At 42.2% G+C, this 22,107-nt stretch overlaps 1 protein-coding gene across 1 annotated transcript in view; it reads right to left on the bottom strand.

The window, feature by feature from the left end:
- The window catches only part of USH2A (usherin), a 784,926-nt gene that overhangs the window by 328,398 nt on the left and 434,421 nt on the right, over nt 1-22,107 (bottom strand). Inside the window, exon 37 of the mRNA XM_053283338.1 lies at nt 13,443-13,622. Within this exon, the coding sequence (XP_053139313.1) occupies nt 13,443-13,622 (180 nt within the window). The remainder of the gene's footprint in view (nt 1-13,442; nt 13,623-22,107) is intronic.

Raw genomic sequence — 22,107 nt, 5'->3', positions numbered from 1 at the left:
TGGATAATACATGCAACCATTGTCCTGGAATTTTCACACACCATACATCCTTGCCTGAGATCCCCGAGGAGCCACCCAGAGGTCGCCAAGCACTGTAGAAGTTGCAAAGTTCGAAACCAGAGGACAACCTCTTTAAGGCTTGTGCAATACTCTGTGCTGGTGGAGGTTTGAAGGTCTCCTCTCACACATAACATTTCAGCTGACAGACAAAGCTGCCTGCTGCACCTTGAGAGTCTAGTACATCATCTCTGCATCTGACTAGAAACTAAAGCCCTTTTCACACATGCTGAATATGTGTGTGGGAGGAAGCAGAATTGTGGTAGCAGGCTTTGCCCTGAACTGTGCACGTTCACTAGGCTCTCATCACAGTCCCCACATGCAGACAAAGTATACAAAGATATACACTTTGTACATGCAGTCAGGAACCCTGCAAAAAGCAGGGTCCCCAATTTTGTAGGCAAGCTGCTGCCTTCTGAGGCAGATTATCAACCTCAGAATCATTTATTTATTTATTTATTTACTTGGAACATTTGATATACTGCCCACTCCGAAGAGTCTGGGCGGTGTACAAAAACATGCAAAACAAGACAGCATTAAAATTACATTCTAAATAAAACTAAAATAACTAACAAAAAGAAAAAGAAAAGGGGGGAGGGAAGCAAATAGGTAAACGACAGGGTAAAAGCCTGGCGAAAAAGAAAAGTCTTCAATAAAGATTTAAAAATCAACAAGGAAGGAGCTAAATGAATCTGCAGAGGAAGGAAATTCCAGAGAAGTGGGACAGCAACTGAGAAGGCCCTTTCACAGGTCCTAGCACCCCGAACCTATCGGAAATCAGGGACCAACAAAAGGGCCATCTGAGCCGTTCTGACCAGACAGGATGTAACTGGATGGGAGAGGCGGGTCTGTAGGTAGACAGGTGCCAAACCCCACAAGGCTTTGAAGGTCAAAACCAGGACCTTAAATTGAACTCGGTAGCGAATAGGCAACCAGTGCAATGACTGCAGGAGAGGTGTTACCTTGTCATATTTTCTGGCACCCATAAGTAAATGACCTGCTGCATTCTGGACCCGTTGTAGCTTTCTGATCGTCCTCACAGGTAACCCTAGATAGAGGGCGTTACAATAATCTAGGAAGGAAATAACAAGGGCATGGGTCACTGTCATTAATGCTTGCTGATCAAGGTAAGGGCGTAATTGACGAATCAGATGGAGCTGGGCAAAGGCACTTCTGGCTGCAGCCTCCACCTGCTGTTAAAGCAGGAGGTGCGAGACAAAAGGACCCCCAAATCATGTACAAGCTCCTTCGGGGGCAATGCCACCCCATCTAAAACAAGGTTCACATCCAACTGTTGGCTGGTACGAGGGCTGAGTAAAAGTAGTTCGGTCTTGGTGGGATTCAGTCTGAGCTTATTTTGATTCATCCAGATCTTAACAGCTTTCAGGCATCGAGTAAGCACAGAAACAGCATCTCCAGAATGGTCTGGGATGGCAATATACAGCTGAGTATCATCAGCGTATTGATGAAATCTCACCCCAAACTGGGAAATGACCTGACCCAACAGCTCCATATACATGTTAAAGAGGACAGGGGCAAGAACTAAACCCTGGGGAACTCCGTACAGGAATGGCCATGGGTCAGAGCATCTGTCCTCAGTGCATACTGACTGTACACGCCCGCTAAGGTAAGAACGGAACCACTGTAAGACAGCCAATCCACGCAGGTGGTCAAGGAGGATAGTGTCGAAAGCCTCCTCTAAGACCCTCTCAAGCTGGGCACATACAACCCTCTCTAACACCTTCGCTACAAAAGGGAGGTTGGAGATCGGCCTATAGTTGTCAAGGACCTCAGGGTCCGGGGGGGATCTTCAAGTGAGGGCGAACTATCGCCTCTTTGAGGGCTGCTGGTATGAAACCCTCATGTAGCGAAGAGTTAACCAACTCCCGTAGCCAAGAATTTACATTCCCACCAGCTGTTCTAACCAGCCAGGAGGGACAAGGGTCCAAGCAACATGTTGCCGCACCCATACCCGAGAGAATCGTGTCCATATCCTCGACCAACTCAAAGGTGTCCCATATAACATCACAGGGCAGAATCTCCTCTATCTGATCAGATCCTACAGAAGTAGAGTCCAACTCTAGCTGAAGGCGGGTGGCTTTATCAGCAAAGAATTGAGCAAATTGATCACAGTGGCCAGATTGAACATCTACCGGCTCCTCTCTCCTAAGAAGGGAGTGGGTAATCCAAAATAAGGCTGCTGGTTTTCCTCCAATGACGTTCCAAGCGTCTTTTGGTCTGTTTCATCTCCCTAAGCTCCTCAGAGAACCAAGGGAGCAGGGATCCGCGAACCGTAAGAGGACGCTTGGGAGCAATTTCATCTAACGCCCTCGTGAACTTGATGTTCCAAGATTCCACGAGCTGCGATGGAGAAACGCCTACCAGATTGCAAGGAATGTCCCCAAGAGCCTCCTGGAATCCGACAGGATCCGTGAGGTGCCTGGGGCGGACTATCTGTGTTGTAGTGCTGTCCCGGTAGAGACAGGGGGCCGCTGCAATCTGCATATTAATCAGAAAATGATCAGATCATGGCAGGGGATAGATGACAATATTTTCCATGACCAGATCTGCCTGCTATTGCCCCGAAAGATAAACCAAGTCCAAGGTATGTCCACCCACATGAGTTGGGCCCGAAATGATCTGAGACAAGCCCATGGTAGCCATAGAGCTCATGAACTCCCAAACCACCAAGCCCCCATCAGGAGCTGGAAGATTGAAATCCCCCAGAACCATAAGTCTAGGGGTTGCAATCACCAGGCCTGACACCAAATCAAGGAGCTTGGAAAGGGCAGCAGATGGACAACGAGGAGGTCAATAAACCAGAAGCCCAAGTTTGTCACGTCAACCCAGACTTAAGTTACAAAAAGACATTCGCACCCTGTCACCTGTGGGATAGGGCCCCTGATCAACATAAGATCTTTAAAAATCACCGTGACACCGCACCCCCGACCGTGACCTCAGGGATGATGAAACACAGAGAAGCCAGGTGGACACATCTCAGTGAGGGGAACATCCCCATCCGGATCCAGCCAGGTCTCAGTGATGCAAGCAGGGCTGCTCAAATGCGGTCCTCCTGCAGATGTTCTCCTTCACATCCCATAATCCCTGGTTATTGGTCATTGTGGCTGGGCATTATGGTACTTGTAGTCCCAAAACAATGGGGGGGACCAATGTTGAGCAGGCCTGATCTACACCAACTGGCAGTGACTCTCTAGGGTTATAGCAGGGATTCTCAACCTTGGGTCCCCAGATGTTGTTGGACTTCAACTCCCATAATCCCCAGCCCCAGTGGCCTTTGGTTGGGGATTATGGGAGTTGAAGTCCAACAACATCTGGGGACCCAAGGTTGAGAACCCCTGGGTTATAGGCAGGGGTCTTTCCCAGCCCTAGGAGGAGATCAAACCTTGGACCTTTTGCATACAAAGTATCACTGAGCCATGGCCCCTGACATCAACTTGATAGTCTAGTGCAGGGATTCTCAGTGTTGGGTCTCCAGATGTTATTGGACTTCAACTCCCATAATCCTCGGCCCCAGTGGCCTATGTTTGTTGATTATGGGAGCTGAAGTCCAATAACATCTGGGGACCCAAGGTTGAGAATCTCTGGTCTAGTGAACACATGTGACTCGAGCAAAAGCCTTCCCTCACAATCCCACACCCTCAAGGTGGATATGCTGTACAAGGCCATGTAAGAATGGCTTGTTTCTACCTGCCTATCCTCTTTGGAAAAACATAGGAACTTGCCTTATACAGAGTCATATCATTGGTCCATGTAACTCAGTATTGTCTACACTGACTTGCAGCACCTTCTCCAAGATTCCAGGCAAGAGTCTCTCCCAGCCCTACCTGGAGATGCCAAGGATTGAACCTGGGACCTTCTACATGCAAAGCAGATGCTCTGCCACTGAGCTATGGCCCCCATCCCCCAAGGTGGGTCTCCCATCCAGGAACTGAGAACACCAAGACCTGCTTAGCTTCAGCAAGCTGCCTTTATCGTGCTTCCTTAGACCATGCTCTGGGGGACCCAGTCTGTTACCCAGCTGTCAACTATCTGTTTCCTGTTGTGAAGCAGATGCCTAGCCAAGCATTAGCAAGTGGGCCCAGTACTCGTAAGACCCAGCTATTTTCCAAAGGATGGAAAGTTGTGGAGGGAGGGTAACACTTAACCCCTCCCCCAGATTCTTTTCCTGAAGATCTGGGATGGGGACACACTTGCACACCCACCTTGATGGTTTTCCAAAGCAGCCCAGCAACGCTTGATTCTGATACCCCAACTCAGCTGCTTTCACTGCCTAATGGGCTGGACTAGCCTCTATTTTTGCAGCATGTGATATATTTGCAATATAAATGTAATTATCTTCCTTGAACTGTCGTTTTCTTCCAGAACAGACAAAAGCATTCCTCAAGCCAACCATACTGGAACTGTTGGATAGAGTTAATATTCTCCTATATTCTTTTCATGTCATTTTTGAAACCATCATGGCTATTTAGTTGGGCTAATTTTAAAACTGTCTGGATACCAGTGTTTGATTATGCTGCTGAGCTTCGATTAAAATGTTTCTTTCTTTTTTTACGACTCCGACTGAAAATTTTAGGACAAGATTAATGGGATGAATTTATTCATTGGGGTGGGGGGGAATAGAGAGCTCAGGAAAAAAAAAACCTGTTTCTACCTCTGCAGTATGAAATTTGTCACTAATCATTTTAAACTATGCCCTTTTATGCTTTTCTGTCTCTTTTAGCTTTCTGTGCAGTTCTTTGATGTAACAAAGGCAGTTCCAGACAAGATTTCAGTTCATCTGGAAAAAAAATGCTTCAAGTCTTGAGGCAAAAAGCAGTGTATTTAAAATTTATACACTCCATAATGCCTTTGTTCTGAACTTGAACATCATGCGAAACTTCTCAGTTTTCTTTTGCCTTACAACTCTAAGATCATTTGTTTTCCAGGTTTCAGCTTATTATAATGCAACAGTGAGTTTAACTGGTGGTTCCATCATTTAACTGCATGCACAGTCATGGCTGACCCTTTCTGATCAATTGCCAATCCATACAGGTTTGACTGATAAAAGAGCCAATTAGATTTAAGCAAATTAAGGGACATCACCAATGTCAACCACTTATTAAACCAAATGCCAAATTCCATGCATACAAAACACTAATGCACCAAGTCCCATTAAGAGTTGAAATCCTAACCCCATTAGTAGCTCCAGACCTCTAGAGGGGAAGGGTCAAAAACAAAGTTTCATATTTATGGATTAACAGTTGGATTCTGTTTTTATTTTTTTATTCTTTTCCAAGAACCCTTGAACCACCACTGGAAAACTATGGAGTGTAGATTAAAATGTAACCCTTATTTCAAAAAGATCTACACAAGGTGTTGACTCTAAGCACTGGCCTTATTTTAAGTAAATGCAAAACACTGAGTCTTCAATGTTCTTAACAGAACTAGTAAAAAAGATTTAAAATAATATGATTTCCTCTCTTTTCAAACAAACCAAACAGAACAAACCCACAACCTGAAAATGATATTTTTAATAGAAGTAATTTGTTGCAGCCTATTAAAATATTTTCATTAACCTATACTTTAAATGCAGTTATTATAATTCTTATCCATCAGAGATGTGAAGATAGTAAAGTTCATCCCAAGCGTTGATGTGCTCGCTCTTGCAAATAGAAAAATGATTCGCCATGATTTTTACTGCAAGTATCAACCACTTACATTTGTTTTGTATACTTACAACCCAGTCATAAGCAGGTTGACATAAACATGCACTGGGTTGTAGTGTTAGTTAATTATCAGATTTATAGGTTTATGCTGAGAGTGCATTTAAGATTATAAACTTAACTTGATTAAATTACTCAGGCAAATCGTTTGTTCTTCCAAAAGTCATCTGAAATATATCATCATCTGAATCAAGAGCTATCCAGTGTGAGAGCCAATGAGGTGTGCTGGTCAGAGTGCTGGACTAGGACCAGGGAGACCAGGATTCAGATCCCCAGCCGTGAACCCTACAAGGTGACCTTGTTGCCCTCTCTTGGTTTAACCTACCCCACAGGTTTGTCATGAAGCTTAAAGTAGAGGGATGAACCATTTTAGTTGCCGTGAGCTCCCTGATTTAAAATAATATGATTTCCTCTCCTTTCAAACAAACCAAACAGAAGAAACCAAACAGAACAAACAGAAAATATGTTTTAATAGAAGTAAGAAGTAAGAGGAAAGGCAGTATAAAAATGTAATAAAATAAATATCTAAGAAACATTCAAAATCAAACCAGCAAGCATGATTTCATAGGAGCCAGCTTTGAACAAAATAAACCAATTCCCCATTTTATCACAGGGAAATGAATTGATGAATCTCAGCGATTAATGTATGCTTTCAGTTCAAACTTGCACATATTTCTCATTTTTCAATAACCAATATTAAACCTTCCGATTTCAACTTCTGCTAGAGTACAGTAATCTAAAAGATAACTACAAAAAGTTGCGTCCTTCCACAGACCCAATTTTCATGCAGGCTGCAATTTTACAGAACACCTTTAATTAAATAAGTATTTCTGATAAATTCATTGCACTAATTGGATGCTACAGTTTTTGCCCTTAAGTGGGAGCCAGTCTGTGCACAGGCAAAGAGGGAGTCAGCTATAGCCAGAAGAGTGTGAGGAGCATGTCCACATGCTTCCCATTGTTTGCCCGTTATACAATACCAGTGTTAGCCAGACTACAGCACCAAAACGAGCTATCTCATGCATATCAGAGCACATCATGCCATTATGTGGTATAAGGCATGTATTTTGTGCCAAGGAAAGAAAGGGTCAGTACATACCACTCACTTAGAACAGTTCAATGGGAGGCTAAACTTTTCTTTTGGTTCACACATAGCTAGAGCTGTTGCTGAGGAAGTTCAAACACATCCAAGTAAGCTTTATATATCATATTTATTTGGATCCAAGACTAGGTTCTCCCCATGTTTTTTGCTGATGGAAATTGGGCGTGGGGGGTGGGTTGAAGGGTGTCATCTTAAATTCAGAGTCCTCTTTCTTTTGGCTAAATATGGTAATCTTGAGGTGCCTGTATAAACATTACTGAATTTCTTAGGTGTTTGTTATTGCAGTTGCAGAGGATGAGAAAACCATCCCAGTCCGACATCCACACAAGGCACCCATGGCAGCTGAGCTGCTGAAAGTCCAGAGGACTTTCCAGAGGCCCTGTGGTGGGCCTCTGGGAAGAACTGTGCTCAATCTGCAGCAGGCATCTGCCAACTGGGTGGGCTTCCTCTCCTTATTGTGGCAACCTTTGCAGACTTTTTTCATTCTTAGCAATCCAGCAACAGCATCTTTCTAATAGCCTGCAGCTGGCCTGTGTCCACTGCCATGATGAGAGGAAGGGGCACACTCAGATTGGGGCCCACAAGAGGGTCATATTTTTATGTATGTATTTTAATTTTTTTTAAATTAGATCTGTTTTTATATTTTAGCATAATATTTATTTTATTAATTTATTTTATTTTATTGTTAAATTTATATACCGCCTTTCATTAAAAACAATCCCAAGGCGGATTTTAATTGAGTAATTTTAATTAAATTTAATTTTTTAATGGATGTGGTTTAATTGTGTTTAATGGATAAATGTTAAACATTGTTTGTGTTTAATGGATTTTAATTGTGTAATTTTTATAGTCCTGTTTTAATTTTTTCTATGTGAACCGCCTCGTGATTGATTTTAATGACAGGCGGTATATAAATTTAACAATAAATAAATAAACAAACAGGGCTGCAATTAATAATGTAATCACTGAAAAAAAAAAAACAACAACAACGCTAATTAATAAGATATCAGTCAACTGTGTCCATGTGCTTTTTGTGGGGAAGTTCTTCCTTCACCTCCTGGCTGATGTTATGCAATAACATTGGCATAGGAGAAGGGCCATAAGGCTGGATCTAGATGAAAACTGCTTCTCCTTTCAAAAGAGAACCTGCATTACTGAAATGCCCTCAAAAGGTTGGGATAAAATTTTTCAGATCACCTTCAGTTAAGTTAGCAATTCTGAAAGATTCCTCTTACCAACTGATCACTACAGAGTGCTACAGTTTACTATTACCTTTAAAATGGGGCATTAGGGCCTAGAGCGTTAATGCACTCAAACAAAATTATTATAATAAAACATAATGGCAAGGTAAATATGCATTATAGAATGTCCTATATATCAGTGCTTTTCTCATATGTGCTGGTTCATTTATTATTCATTTCAGTATGAATCACAGTCCACTGGACAATGGAATGGAAGATTTCTTTAATAACTTTCAGTGCTAATTTAATTCTACTTAAACACACATAGTCTAGTGAATGCCACATGCTTTTCAGCATGATTTTATGTGTAAATCAGGATAATATGTTTTCAGATCATTAAGTAAAAGGAAGCATGAACTAAAACCTATTTAATCAATGAGGTATTGCTTTAAAGTACCACAAGGTCATAAAAAAGATCATTTCAAAGCTATAAGTTTCCTAATTGTAATCAACAACAATCAAATGATGAAAGAAAGTATATCATAATTCCTAGAATAAATTGGCATAAATATATGCCTATCTTTAAAGAAGTTCTGGCTTTTTTCTTTGGTGCAATGAATGGGTTGCTGTTTCTTTCTTTCTGCTTCCTAGCTACAATTTTATTTTAAAAACCATTAAAAAATTGAAACCTGGCATGGGCTTCAATGTTGGATTTTGCTCACTGCATTTAATAATGTGTGCTCCTGCCAAATGTTTCCAAAAATCTTTCTTGCACACACAAATGGAGAACCTAAAAACCAAACTTAGTGCTCAGAAGACTATCTGATCTCTATTATAACCAGCTTGTGTGTGTGGCAATGCCAAAAGGCAGCCTATAATACATACACATTAATTAAAAGACCAGTTATCTTTACAACAGTCCTGTAAGTCAGATAAGGTTCATTACCACCATATTTCACATACTACAGATTGAATGGGAATGCCGTGACCCTGCCTTCCAGCTACAACATGTGGATACAGAGGATGAGGGGCCAGTGGTACATATTGAAAACACACTGGTCCTGAGCCCAACTACTAGAACCCCACCCAACTGCCCCTGAGCCAGGACTTGTAGAGCCTGCAATCCCTGAGCCAGATTCCATTGAAGATGCTATCCTTACACCCAAGGGTCTTGTACTCCCACTTAGTGGAATGCCAGATAACTACCCAGATAACTACCCCTTTAGGGAGATGTACTCCTTAGCAAGGGGTGGGGGAGGGAAGGAGGAGTGCACACTAGGGCTTTTGGAAATATAACAGGTGAGACTAAGCCCACACTGGAACAAGTTGTGTACTCCCTGGGACCGCAGTTCTGCAGGACCTTGTCTCTGACCACCCTTGTTCCCTGATCTGGAACTGAGTCCTATCTGCCCAGATTGTTTGCTGGACCTGTATCCTCTTGACCTGCCTGCAGGCCCAACCTTCCCAGGATTGGACAGCAGAATGCTGAAACCTAGCTTATCTGAGGTCACCATTGAACTAATGTTTGGGCTGATATTTGAAGTTAGTGCTATTAGCTGATACTCTTCATCATTCCACCAAGATTGTATCTAAACCTTTTAAAAGTTATTTCATGGAAACCTGCTGTACTTCAAGACAGGGTGGATTTGATTTAAATCACTAGCAGGGTGGATAAAAATAAAAAAAATCCGATTTAAATAAAAAATCCGATTTAAATAAAAATTTTTTGATTTAAATTGGATTTTTTATTTAAATCAGATTTTTTTTTATTTAAATCAGATTTTTTTGATTTTTATCCACCCTGCTAGTGATTTAAATCGTGATTTAAATCAGTTTGATTTAAATCAAATCCACCCTGCTTCAAGAGCAGTTCATAGGATCAGGCATAAGGCTTTTGTTCACACTTTTATTAAAGCACTTCTAGTCTCCTAGTGCGAGCAGTGAAGATTGATCTCCCCTTCAGCACAGTAGCAGCTAATGAACACTGTGCTTATACTTCGCCTTGCACCTCCCCATGTCCATGCTTGTCTAGAGGCAAATACCCCCTAGACAGAGGCAGCTGGTGAGGTGACAACACAACTGCCACAGCGGTATATCCTTGCTTCGATGTAATGCCGTGCAATGGAAAGTGGAAAATGGAAATGCCTCTTTCCCACTTGCCAACCAAATATTGAATGGGCTGGATTTGACAACACATACAGGCATTGTTCCTGTACATATGGTGAGGAGCGAGTGTACACTTCCCCTTCTACCCACCTACCAGTGCACCTGTCACATCTCCAGTGCATAGGCATGGTGTTCTTACAGGGCACACATGGTCCCCAACTGTGTGTCCAATGCGGTGATCCACTCAGAGGTGGGCATTCTTAAACTGGAGTCCAAGGCCTGGATGTTATCGATAAAGTACTGGATAAAACTGCATCTTTTCCCAACAGGATTAATCCCCAAATTACTGGCAGTAGAACCACAAGCATCCTGGTGCAAGGAAATAACGCATAAGCTTTCCTGCTGCAGATTATCTCCCACCTTTTTGTTGGAGGCTGGTGTGACTACAGCTCGCAAATTGGTGCAGCAAAGACTGGTCGATATAGAAATACAAAATGAGAAGGCTATTTTACCACAATTTTACAAATCTGTACAGCTTAAGACAGATTTAAGCCCAGCTACTTATTTGTTTATGATTACTCAATGTAATCATATATGGGCTTTCTCTAGGGCGAGGTTTAATGCCTTCCCATCAGCGCTTTTATACGGGAAGTATAACAAATTGCCCTACGAAAAGCGCATATGTCCTTGCGGCCAGGAGATCGAGTCAACGGCCCATATTCTATTCAAGTGCCCACTTTACCAGGATGTAAGACAGCAATTAATTAATCCCCTGCTAAATAATTTGAAGGGAAAAACCGGGGATTTCCTTGTATAGTATTTATTAGCCGATGAAGATTCAGTCATTTCCAGAATAGTTGCTAAGTACTGTTATGTGGTCTTTAAAATACGAGTCTCAAACTTATGAGTGTATTTTAGAATTGCCATTTTTAGGTATATGTATACGTTTATTTTAAGGATTTTATACTATTTTATGTCATTTACTACTGTATATCTCTCTTTTGGTCATTGACTGTAAATAAAGTAATCTGAATCTTAAGGACACACATGTGTAAATTCAATGCACAAGGACAAAACGGCATGGGCACTATCTGAAGTTGGGAACTGACCACACAATCAGGGCCTATGTGCATATGCCCTTTCTGAATCTATGAGAGCATATCTAGTGAGTGTATAGCTGTGTCAGGTAGGAAGATGTGCTCTCACTTCCTTCCACATGAACAGGAGCAAGCAGGGTTCCAGTCATCTGATCCAGCCCAGCGTTGTTTTTAGTCATTTCCATTGAATACAAATGAATGTAACACAAAGAGAATGCATTATATTGGTTCTGCATAGGGCTGACCTATGTTGCTCATGTATTTTCAGTGTTTTCACATACAACAAAAACAACCCTCCAGCTTTTCAAAACCAGATTTTTCAAATCTGTCATTCAATTGGATGCACTTTGAATTGATCATCACCACATTAATCAACAGGGAAGTCATCACATGAGCCCCATACACATACCAATAGTTTATGTTGATGGTTTTAGTTACTAGAGTTCAATGATATCCATGCATCACAAAGAATATGATGTGGTAGGCAATTAGGTATATAGACTTGTGATTGTAATCATGCAAATACTTATGCTAAAAATGCTGGGGGGAGTTATAGAACAAACATTATTTTAAAACTTTTATTTTAAAATGTCCTTTTTGCTGATCCAGTGAAATGTTCTACCCCATCCAACACATACATTTCAAATTTTCAATATTAAAACTGAAATCCATGAAAAACGTTAGTATTATTTCCATAGGCTACATAGGAAACTGCCTTATATTGAGTCAGACCATTGGTCCATCTAACTCAGTACTGTCTATTCTTACTGGCAGTAGTTCTCTAGGGTTCTAGACAGGGGTCTTTCCCAGCCCAACCTGGAGCTGCCAAGGATTGAACCTGAGACCTTCAACATGCTAAGGAGATGCTCTACCACTGAGCTACAACCCTATCCCCTATTTAGTTCTTGGCATATTTCAAAAGTGTGGTTAGATAATTTATAGAACAGACCAACCAAGCTTCTATACATCACCATGGATTGAACTGAGAGATCTCCCAGGGGACGATCTGGCCCCATATTGCAATGAAGATGAACTGATAGTGATGCACAAGAAGAATGTTATTAACAAACAAAACAACTATATCAATCAAATCTCCCCAAAGATATGGCCAGAGACAGCTATAGCTTTTCTTCAGAGCACTGAAGACAGTTTGAAAGAGGAACTGCTGCATGTGCAGTGTATATTCATCCCAGTTCCACCATACAAAACCTGGTAAATAGGTTGTTTCTTTTCAAAAACCTGCTTGAAAAGAAACAACAGTGGCACAAATGAAATGTGTGTACACACCAGTGGATGCAAAACCTCTCCAAAGCCATCTCTAGCTCTCTTTAAAATAGTTATCACAGGTTACTAGTGGTTTTTTTTACAGTGTCCACATTTATTACAATGTATTAAGTATTTAATTTACCAAACTTAATGAGGCTGTGCACATGAGCAACCCAACCACGTCTAGGGCAGGCCAGCCTGGGTTTGGCGGCTCGTGTGCAGTGCTGGGATAGAAGATGATCCAGGCACTGCCTCCCCTGGAAGCCCAGGTTTCTAACCCAGCTATAATGTGGGTTAAAGGGGGCAAGTTCACCCTCTGGGATTGTGTGCCCGATCATATACAGAGCATATGATCCACCAGCCCGAGCATACACAGAGTTGGACACGTAAATGTCCCACTCATGGGGGAATCCCCAAATGCATTTTGGGATTCCTGGAGGACAGGGCTTGCTTTCCAGGATTCCAGTGATCTGCGCTGCCAGGAACAGTGTGGATCATGTGGGCATGTGATGGTACACCAAAGAAAGGCTTGTTGATCAACTGGGGGAAAGGCAATTTTATCCTTCCTCTTCACCTAACCCAACCAACAGTCGTGTGCATGACCTCAAAGACTGTCCAAACATATCTACCGCATCTGAGACACACCCACACCTTTATATATGTTTTCCTGTAGAAATTTATAAAATGCTCTACAGAACAAGGTGGCTTTTTGTTGTTATTAATGCTACCACAACCTCAACTATTTAACTTGTGAGCCACAATTTGTTATGGGGCAGCTAACAAATAAAGTTGTTGCTGAGGATGATGATGATGATGATAATGATAATATTAACTGTGGTCATAAAATGCTTTCAAGATAATGTGTGTGTACACTATGACATGCACCAGAAGATCACTTCATCATACTTACCCCCGGGTGGTATGGCAATTGTTGCAGGATCACTTATCAGATATCCTTGACTATTGGAAGCATTGACTTGTACGGTGTAGTTTGAAAATGGTACTAGTCCTCCAATGGGCACCCAGATATTTGCTTCTTTATTGGTATGTAAAATTTGTGTGCCATTTAAAATAACATAATTGTGAGTAGCTGGAAGAGAAATAGAGCAAAAGCTGAAAATTTCATCTGCAGCAAAACTTGACCCATATATAGGCATAGCAGGTAACAAAATGTGGTTGTAATGATGGCCGTAAATAGAAAGCTGGGAACTAAACAGAAAAGGAACAGTTTGAAAAGACTGCCACAGAAAACAGGGTTGGGGAAGTAAAAATCAAAAGGTGACTATGTCATTGCTTGAAAAATCATGTGGCCTTCTCTGTGGCCACCCCTCTTCTTTGGAACACTCTTCCCCATCCCCCAGATTCGTTCAGCCCCCTCCCTGGCTGCTTTTAAGGTCCTTCTTAAGACCCACCTGTTTCACAAGGCATTTGCCCTTTAATTATTAATTATTATTATTTATTGTTGTTTTAATCAATTGTTATTGGTGTTGGTGTTGTAGAGTCTTTGGAGGAGGCAGTATATAACAGATTTTTTAAAATAAATAATTAATATAGTGCAACAGTAGATCAGATTTCAAAGAAGTATCCAGCCATGGTCTGCAGCAGTCAGGTCTGGAGCTGGTCTTGGTCCTTTACCTGGCTCCATTCGTTATCATGAATGAACTGGGATAAATACACTTAACAGATTTATGTATGATGCAAAACTGAGATGGACTGCAAACATTTTATGGATTAAGGCCGTGTTCTTCTTTGTAAGGCCTGGGAGCCAGTGGCGCATCCCTGACTAATTCTTTATTGGGCCTGTCTGTGTGCAGCTTTGGCCAAAGCGGAATACTCTGTATGGTCCTGCTGGCACCATGAGGAGGGGGCTGTTCCAAGGCTGCACTTTGCCCAGTGCTGCTGGGGCTCCTTTAAGGGAAACAGAACCCTGATGAGTCCCGGCACCATCTTGGAAAGTGTGCACAGAGTGCTGGGAAGTGTAGCCCTTCCTACCACTTTCCCCACAGAGCGCTTAAGCGAGGGCTCTGTCTCTCTTAAAGGGCCCTCCCAGCACTGAGAAAAGTACAGTACAGTGAGGAGGTCAGCACAGTGGGAAATGGTTCTCACTTTGAAGGGTTTTTGGTTTTTTGACAAAGTGGCCCCATTTGAAAAACAGTGAAGGTCACTAGCCTATGACTTTACATTCAAGTCTGGAGTTACACAGTTTTGCCTCTGTGGTAACTCCAGAATAATAAATAAATAAGCTTTAAAAAGTATACAGTAAGGCTGTTCTCACGACACAGCTGCATGGGTTATCCCAGGGGGTTCATGTTGTCTGGAGTGCCAGAGTGGAGGGCTCTCAGCTGCTGCAGACTATACTAGCCCCACTTTTTAACCCAGCATTTAGCCGGGTTAAACAAATCTGTGGTTTGTTTAATCTCAGCAGGGGATCATCTGGGCTGGTTAAGAGGTTCCCCCCCCAGCCTGCTGCCACTTCTGGCAGTGAGCTGGGGGTGGGGGAAAGTGGCCACGCTGATCGGGGCAGCTGCTCTAAGGGGAGCAGCAGATGCACTGATGATGCAGGGCATCCTGGGATGTGGGAGGGGGAATCCTCCCGCTCCCAGCTCTTGCCATTACCGTGCCATTGCTCATGTGGGCGCCTGGTGGGGCGGAGGGAAGCACAGCTGCCACTCGTCGGCCTTCCCCACAGACCTTGGAAGTGGCAGCTGAAGGTCATGTGTATGACTTCCATGAATGCTTAAGTGAAACATCCAAGGGAATTTTGAGGGAAGCTAGAAGTTCTGTCAATGCTAACCTAATTTCTCAGGGATGCTTTGTATAGGCTAAGGCAGTGTCCTTCATTGTGAGTCCTAGGAGCCAATGGCAGCTTCATATATCCCCACAAGTAGTTCAGTACTAGTGGAAGTTCATGTTCTGTTCTGAGCAGCAACATTCAAAAATAATGTCATTGACAAACTGGAAAGGATTCAAGGGTGAGTTATGAGAATTATTAAGGGAACAGAACATGACATATGAGGAAAGATGGAAGGAACTAGATCAATTTAGCCAAGAGAACCTTTGCATTGAGGCAAGGAAAAGAATAGTTCACCCAATCTATTGAGGATAGGACTTGGATAAAGCAAGATGTGAATTATGAAGGTAGACCTAAGCACCAATTCATACATTACTACCATGCCAGACTAGGACCCTCCTCAAGTTCTCTTCCCATACCATTCATAGGAACATAGGAATCTGACTTATACCAAGTCAGACCATTGGTCCATCTAGCTCAGTACTGTCTACACAGAATGGGACGCTTTCCAGGTTAGACCCTACAACAGAGGTAAAATGATTCAGCTTGGCAGGACTGTATTGAAAACAATCCCCAGAATCTCAAGCTCCTACAAAGGGAAAATACAGTAATTTTTTTTGTGATGCACATGCAACATTGTAGCATTAGATCACAAAGACGAAATCCAAAATAAGGCATCAGAAATGTAAACAGCACCTTGCTGTCAGTGCAGGGACTGCAGTGTCACAACAAAGGAAGTACGGAAGCACACTTAGCAGATCCGTAGTGACACTGTTGTAGGGTTTAATCTGGAAAGCACCTGGCAACGGCTTCTCCAAGGTTGCAGTGCAGGCAGGAATCTCTCTTAGCCCTATCTTGGAGATGCCAGGGAGAGAACCTGGAACCTCCTGCATGCAAGCATGCAGATGCTCTTCCAGAGCAGCCCCATCCCCTAAAGGGAATTTCTTACAGTGCTCACACATGCAAACCAGGGCAGAACCTGCTTAGCAAAGGGGACTGTTCATGCTTGCTGTCACAAGACCAGCTCTCCTCCCATGACCAGCTCTCCTCCTTCATGCCATGTTGGATGCAGGAACCAGGTGCGTGTTCCTTCCCACCTAAAGCTACTTCTTCATTCTGGCTCAGCAATATGCTTGGATGTGAAGGAGCCACGTAACTGGCTCCATTCATGTGATTCCCGCATATAAGTATTGCCAGGGTGATGCAGGAAAAAATTCCAGGGAAGAAGGTTCCATGTTACTATAGCAGCATATGAAAGTTAATTTAAATGGTCACAAAAGGATTCTAGCCATAATTCATCAGGTATATAAGCTGTCTAGGGAGATGGTGGAAAGCATTTCTTCGAAAGTCCTCAAGGACAGGGTGGGCAGGAACCATAGTAGTTGCTTCAGGGCAGAGTTTTTAATCTGATGAACTTCTGTGCCCTGCCCAGCTCTATAATGGTACTCCTAGTGGTAGCCTCCTAGTAGTAGCCTCACTAATTGTAAAGCAGGAGGCAAGATGGTGATTGATTGGTGAGCAAGTGGTACTTCAGATTTCATCAAACTGAATGCATCTCATTCGTAATTGCTTGTATACTGCATATCATTTCCAGTTTTGTCTTATTAATCTTAAGGTCTGCTTTTTGTCCATAGCTCAGAATTTCATTTCCTACTCTTTCTGAATGTAACCACCACTGTATATAATTTGGATCTTTTGGCTGAGTTTCTTTGTACAGCATCATGAAGGGTCTTTTGGCCACCAGCCTTAAGAAGAAAATCCAGTTCTCAGAATCAAATTTGTTCCATCAGGTATAATTACGGATACTGTTTCCTCAGCAGCTATATGCAGCAGCACCCAAATGCATCATATGCAGTTTTTAAAAGCAATAATATATATTATTCTACTATATGTTAAACACTGTAATCATATTATCTGTAGGTTCCAAAATAGATGCTCAAACACAAAAACATACTTTAATATGTATTTGTATTCCCAGCTTCAAAAAAATATATTGCTGAAAATGTACCAGTCAAAAGAATTTTGTAGTCTACTTCCACTCCCATTTTCATGTACCCTTACATTTCAGATGCAATCTCTTCCTCTACCTACAAGATACACACAGCAAGGATTCATTCAAACAACCATTTCACTCACTTCTTCCCTTGTAAGAAGTGGTATTTTCTGCTGCTTGCATTCCAATTTATAAAATCCATTTCCAGCTACATAACAAATATTAGTATTTATGTTTTAAAATGATGCCGAGAAAAAGCTATCAGCAAAGCACTTTGTTCTAAGTTGCCTAGATAACAACATTAATACACAGTAATTATATAATTAGTTGTAACATTAAGTTCTAGTTATAGCAGAATGATTACTTGGCAATTATGAGAAGTATATAATTACTCAATAATTATGAGAAGTATGTAATTACATAACCATTTTATTCAGCTCCCAAAAAAAATGAACTTGCACATTTATAATGAGTTAGGCAATGCAGCAGTTCAAATTGCTCACTGCTTCATATTCAAACAGAGGAGACGGTGACAGATCTCCTAACATGAATTATGCACAGAACAAAGATTTCTTATCCAAGCAACTTGCAGTAAGGTCAACTAAAATATTAGGAGAATCTTCTCTCTCTCTCAATGCAGGTCCTCAAATTACTCATGCTGGGAGTGACACTCAGTATACAGCTTTGCCACTTTTCACTGCATAAACCTGACTTTCAGTGGGCTGGAAAATGCAGCCACATTGGTTCAGCCTGAAAGAAAGTGCAACACTGATAAGCATTTCATATCATTTGATGGCATTCCTGACTAGTCTGCCTCAGCTTGGATCCTATTTGTGAGTATAAGTGGGTAGTGCATTCCTCTTTCCATTTTTCATATGTGTCCTTTCCCCCACCTGACTTGCAATTCTAAGCTCAGCAGTCTGACAACGAAAACGTGCCTCATGCCTATATGAGCAATAGCTTGGGATACCGGTAAATTTCAAGGGCAGTTGTTCTTCCTTCTCCACAGTGGTTTATGGCGAGGTGATTATTGATCCTATTTGTTTCAGCCCTTCCCTTTCCCAACAGGATCCTTCACCAGAATGTTTTCATCACCACCTCACTGCCAGTTCTATTCAGCAATGAAACGGCTGTGAAAAAGCCAGCCAACAGTTCCTTCCGGAACCAGCCTGTCCTCCTTATGGGGAGCCAGCAGAAATATTTTCAGAGTTGCAAGTTGCAGTCCTTGCCTGAGAGCCAAGTCACACAACTACATCAGCTCTACAGCAGTCCAGTCCTCGAACAGATGTGTGCCAAAAGCCAGTTGATGCATTGTAGCAAAAGGGACACTGCTGTCCCACCACTGGCCAATACAGACATATGAAGCTGCTGTAAACTGAGTCAGACCATTGGTCAGTTTAGTCCAGTACTGTCTACTCAGACTGGCAGCAGCTCTCCTGGGTCTTAGGCAGAGATCTCTCCTATCATCTGCTACTGATATTTTTAAGTGGAAATGGCAAAGATTGAATGCTAGACCTTCTGCATGCAAAGCATATGCTCCGCCACCAAGCTACAATCCCTTCCACAGTAACGTGGAATGATGTGGCAAGATAACAGCATAAGTTGACCGAAAGGCACAGCAGCCACTGTGATGAGGCGTCTTACAAAATCAACCCTAACGTAGGCAGATAAATATAAAATGAAATTCAGCTGCTAGAGCCAATGTGGTATAGTGGTTAGAGTGTTGGACTAGGACTGAGGAGAGCCGATTTCAAATCCCCATTCAGCCATAAAATTCACTGGGTGACTCTGGGCCAGTCATGTCTCTCTCAGCCTAACCTACCTCACAGGTCTGTTGTGAGGATAAACACAGCCACGTACACTGCTCTGGGCTCCTTGGAGGAAGAGCAGGACACACGGTCCACTTCTGGCACACCATTTTAAAATTACCCAAAACGTAGATTGTATTGAAAGCAGCCAATGTACACACAGCTTAGACCCCTTTCACCATCAGAAGAATAGGACCAGTAAGGGCACACCCCAAGATTCAGTCATTAGCAAACTGATCTCCATAGGCCCCCATGTACCTCCATAGGCCCCCATGTCCCCCATGTATCTGCTGCTGACACCACACAAAGGCTCTGGCCACAGAAGTGGTCTCCAAGATCAGCAGTGCACCCTCAGCAGCTGCCCAACGATGCTGACCACTGATGCCAGTCATGGGACCAATACTTAATTATACAACATTGAACTCCTATTTGATATTACATAAATGAAACTATAATGGCTTTTTCCTAAACTGAATGAGCCAGACTTGAAAGGCCATTCATTGCAAATATTTGAATTGGTCCATAGATTGGTACTTAATTACTATCACTGCTCCTACTCAGAGCTCTTCTTCCACCATCAGAATGAACAGAGCAGATAGATATGCACAGATCCTCCCTGATCCACATTTTATAGAGCAAAGCATCACTGTGTGAATGCAGACTTTGGAAACTGAGTGTTTACAATCTTGTTCAAAAATGTGCTGTGCCAGCAAATAGAATTTTAGGATGAAGTGGATAACAGGTGGGTCAGGGCAATAATAGGAAGAGAGAGAAAAAACACTTTTTATCATACCAGACGTGGAGCATTAGAGACAGCTACACCAGTGCAAATATTAAGCAATGAAATGTCAAAGCCCAAAAGGTGATCTTCTTTGATCTTCCATCATTTTTTGTTAATTATGTCGTCATTGTAACACTCCAAGCAATTCATACGGAGGGAAAGCTACATGCTGCCCAGCTGAGGTTCTGCTTTGAAGTAAAGATACACGATATCTGACCCTGTGGGCCGACTGCTCTCTTTGACAGCATGGGCCAGCCTCCCATTGTGCTCACTAAGATCAGCTTGTGTAAGTAGCACTAATAAACTCACAAGGAAATGCCATTGAGCAATGAAGTGGGAAGATGAAGGCAGGTTTTCTGTTCCTTATACTGTCTACAACCTGTAGATCATGCAACATCTTATTTTTTTAAAAGACTTTTATCTCATAGATTCACATCCTGCTGAGAAGAGGAGGGTGAAAAATAAAGGCCCCTTTGACTCAAGTGTATTTAAGGGCGCGTTCTGTACAAGAAGGGTCACAAAGGAGATGTATTATGGTCCAGAAAAGACCACAGGGGATCATATCACCTGCTGTGCGAACAAAGGTGGGAAACGCACAAGCCATAGATACTGAAAAGCCATAGATACTATTTTTTAAAGTACTCACCTCACTCTGAAATTTTTAATTAAGAGTCAAGGTGTGATTTTATATGCCTTGCTGTAAGCAAAAATAAATATGCACTGAGTCTGAGGATAAAAAAATAACTTAAAGCAAAAATCAACTTGTCTGAGGATAGGACTTGGGTGAAAAAGAATCAATAGAGGTTAAATGCAAGAAATGAGGAGATTAAAAATATTTTCCCATAGACAGAGATAACAAGCAGACAACTGCTTTTTAGAGATAAAAGAACCCACCAGTGACGGAATGGCTCCAAAGGTTTGCAAAATCTTATTAAAATATCAACTAAAAGGGCAATTTTGTTCTTATGAAACAGAATCTTTTCCAGTTATGGACAGGATAGTGTATTTGAACTGAAAATTCTTCTCCCATTCAGAGATGAGCAGGTGCACAAGGATGAGTTTATCCCAGGAAGAAAAATCTGTCTTCACCAGAAGCAAATAATCCAGCAGATTTTACCATTTAATTGCAGAATTGTAACTCTAGGAGCAACTAATAAACTGACATAAAGATAACAGGAAAACAACAAAAAAGTTAAACACCACTTTGCTGTAATGACACCAGCTATCAAGGATTGCACCATTTTTGTGTCTATAGTTTTAGATCACACACACACAGATTTATAGTAAAGAACAAAATCTCCCTTCATGAACAATTGATAAACACAGAGTGCATTTAAATGGGACATTGAGAAGGAGGGTCTCTAGGACAAAGGATTCATGACCCACAAACTTGAACTGTCCCTGAGTCTAGAATCCTATGTAAAGCAGCTTTTGTAGAAGATTCTGCAGTACGTAGTGTTTTATAGGTATGGAAACTCATCAGAGAGAAGAGGGGAAGCATTGGGGCCAGTGAGAGGGTGGGGCAGGTCAGAATTAGCTCCAGGCAAGGGGTGTGGCTGCTGAGGGAGGCAGGGCGGCACACTGCCTTCCACTCAAGCAGTGAAAGGCAACGCATTGGTCCTGAGGCAATGCAATCATTCAGTCAGCTAGTCAGACACTCAGTCAGCATGCTCTCGGGACTCACAGCCTGTTCTACCCCAGCACAATAAACCACCCAACTATAGAATCCAAGGGAAAGAGTTGTGCTATGCAAGGACAAGGCAGTGGAGTGGAATCAGGAATAATAATAGTTTAATGAAATAGTTAGTTTAATAATAATAGTTTAGTGAAATAGATATGTTAGAGAGGCAAGTGCAGACTGCTTTTCCATGCTTTTGCTGCTGGCTGTTTGTTTGCTACTACAGGACTGGAATACAAGTAACTAAAAGGAAAGGAAAGATTGTGCCATTGAGTTGGTGTCAACTCCTGGTGACCACAGAGCCATGTGGTTTTCTTGGAAGGATACAGGAGTGGTTCACCATTGCCTTCCTCCCATGCAGTATGAGATGATGCCTTTGCCACCGTCACTGAAGTGAGCATCTTGCTGCTGCCTGATATAAGTGACACAAATATATATTTACTAGGCACAGACTGGGAAGCACACCAGTGGGGATTTGATCTAACAGCCTCTTGCTCCCTAGGCAACCTGCTTCCTTGCTGTTC

This window comes from Hemicordylus capensis, chromosome 1, assembly GCF_027244095.1.
Source record: "Hemicordylus capensis ecotype Gifberg chromosome 1, rHemCap1.1.pri, whole genome shotgun sequence".
Lineage (NCBI taxonomy): Eukaryota > Metazoa > Chordata > Lepidosauria > Squamata > Cordylidae > Hemicordylus > Hemicordylus capensis.
This window is presented reverse-complemented; position numbering and strand designations above follow the sequence as displayed.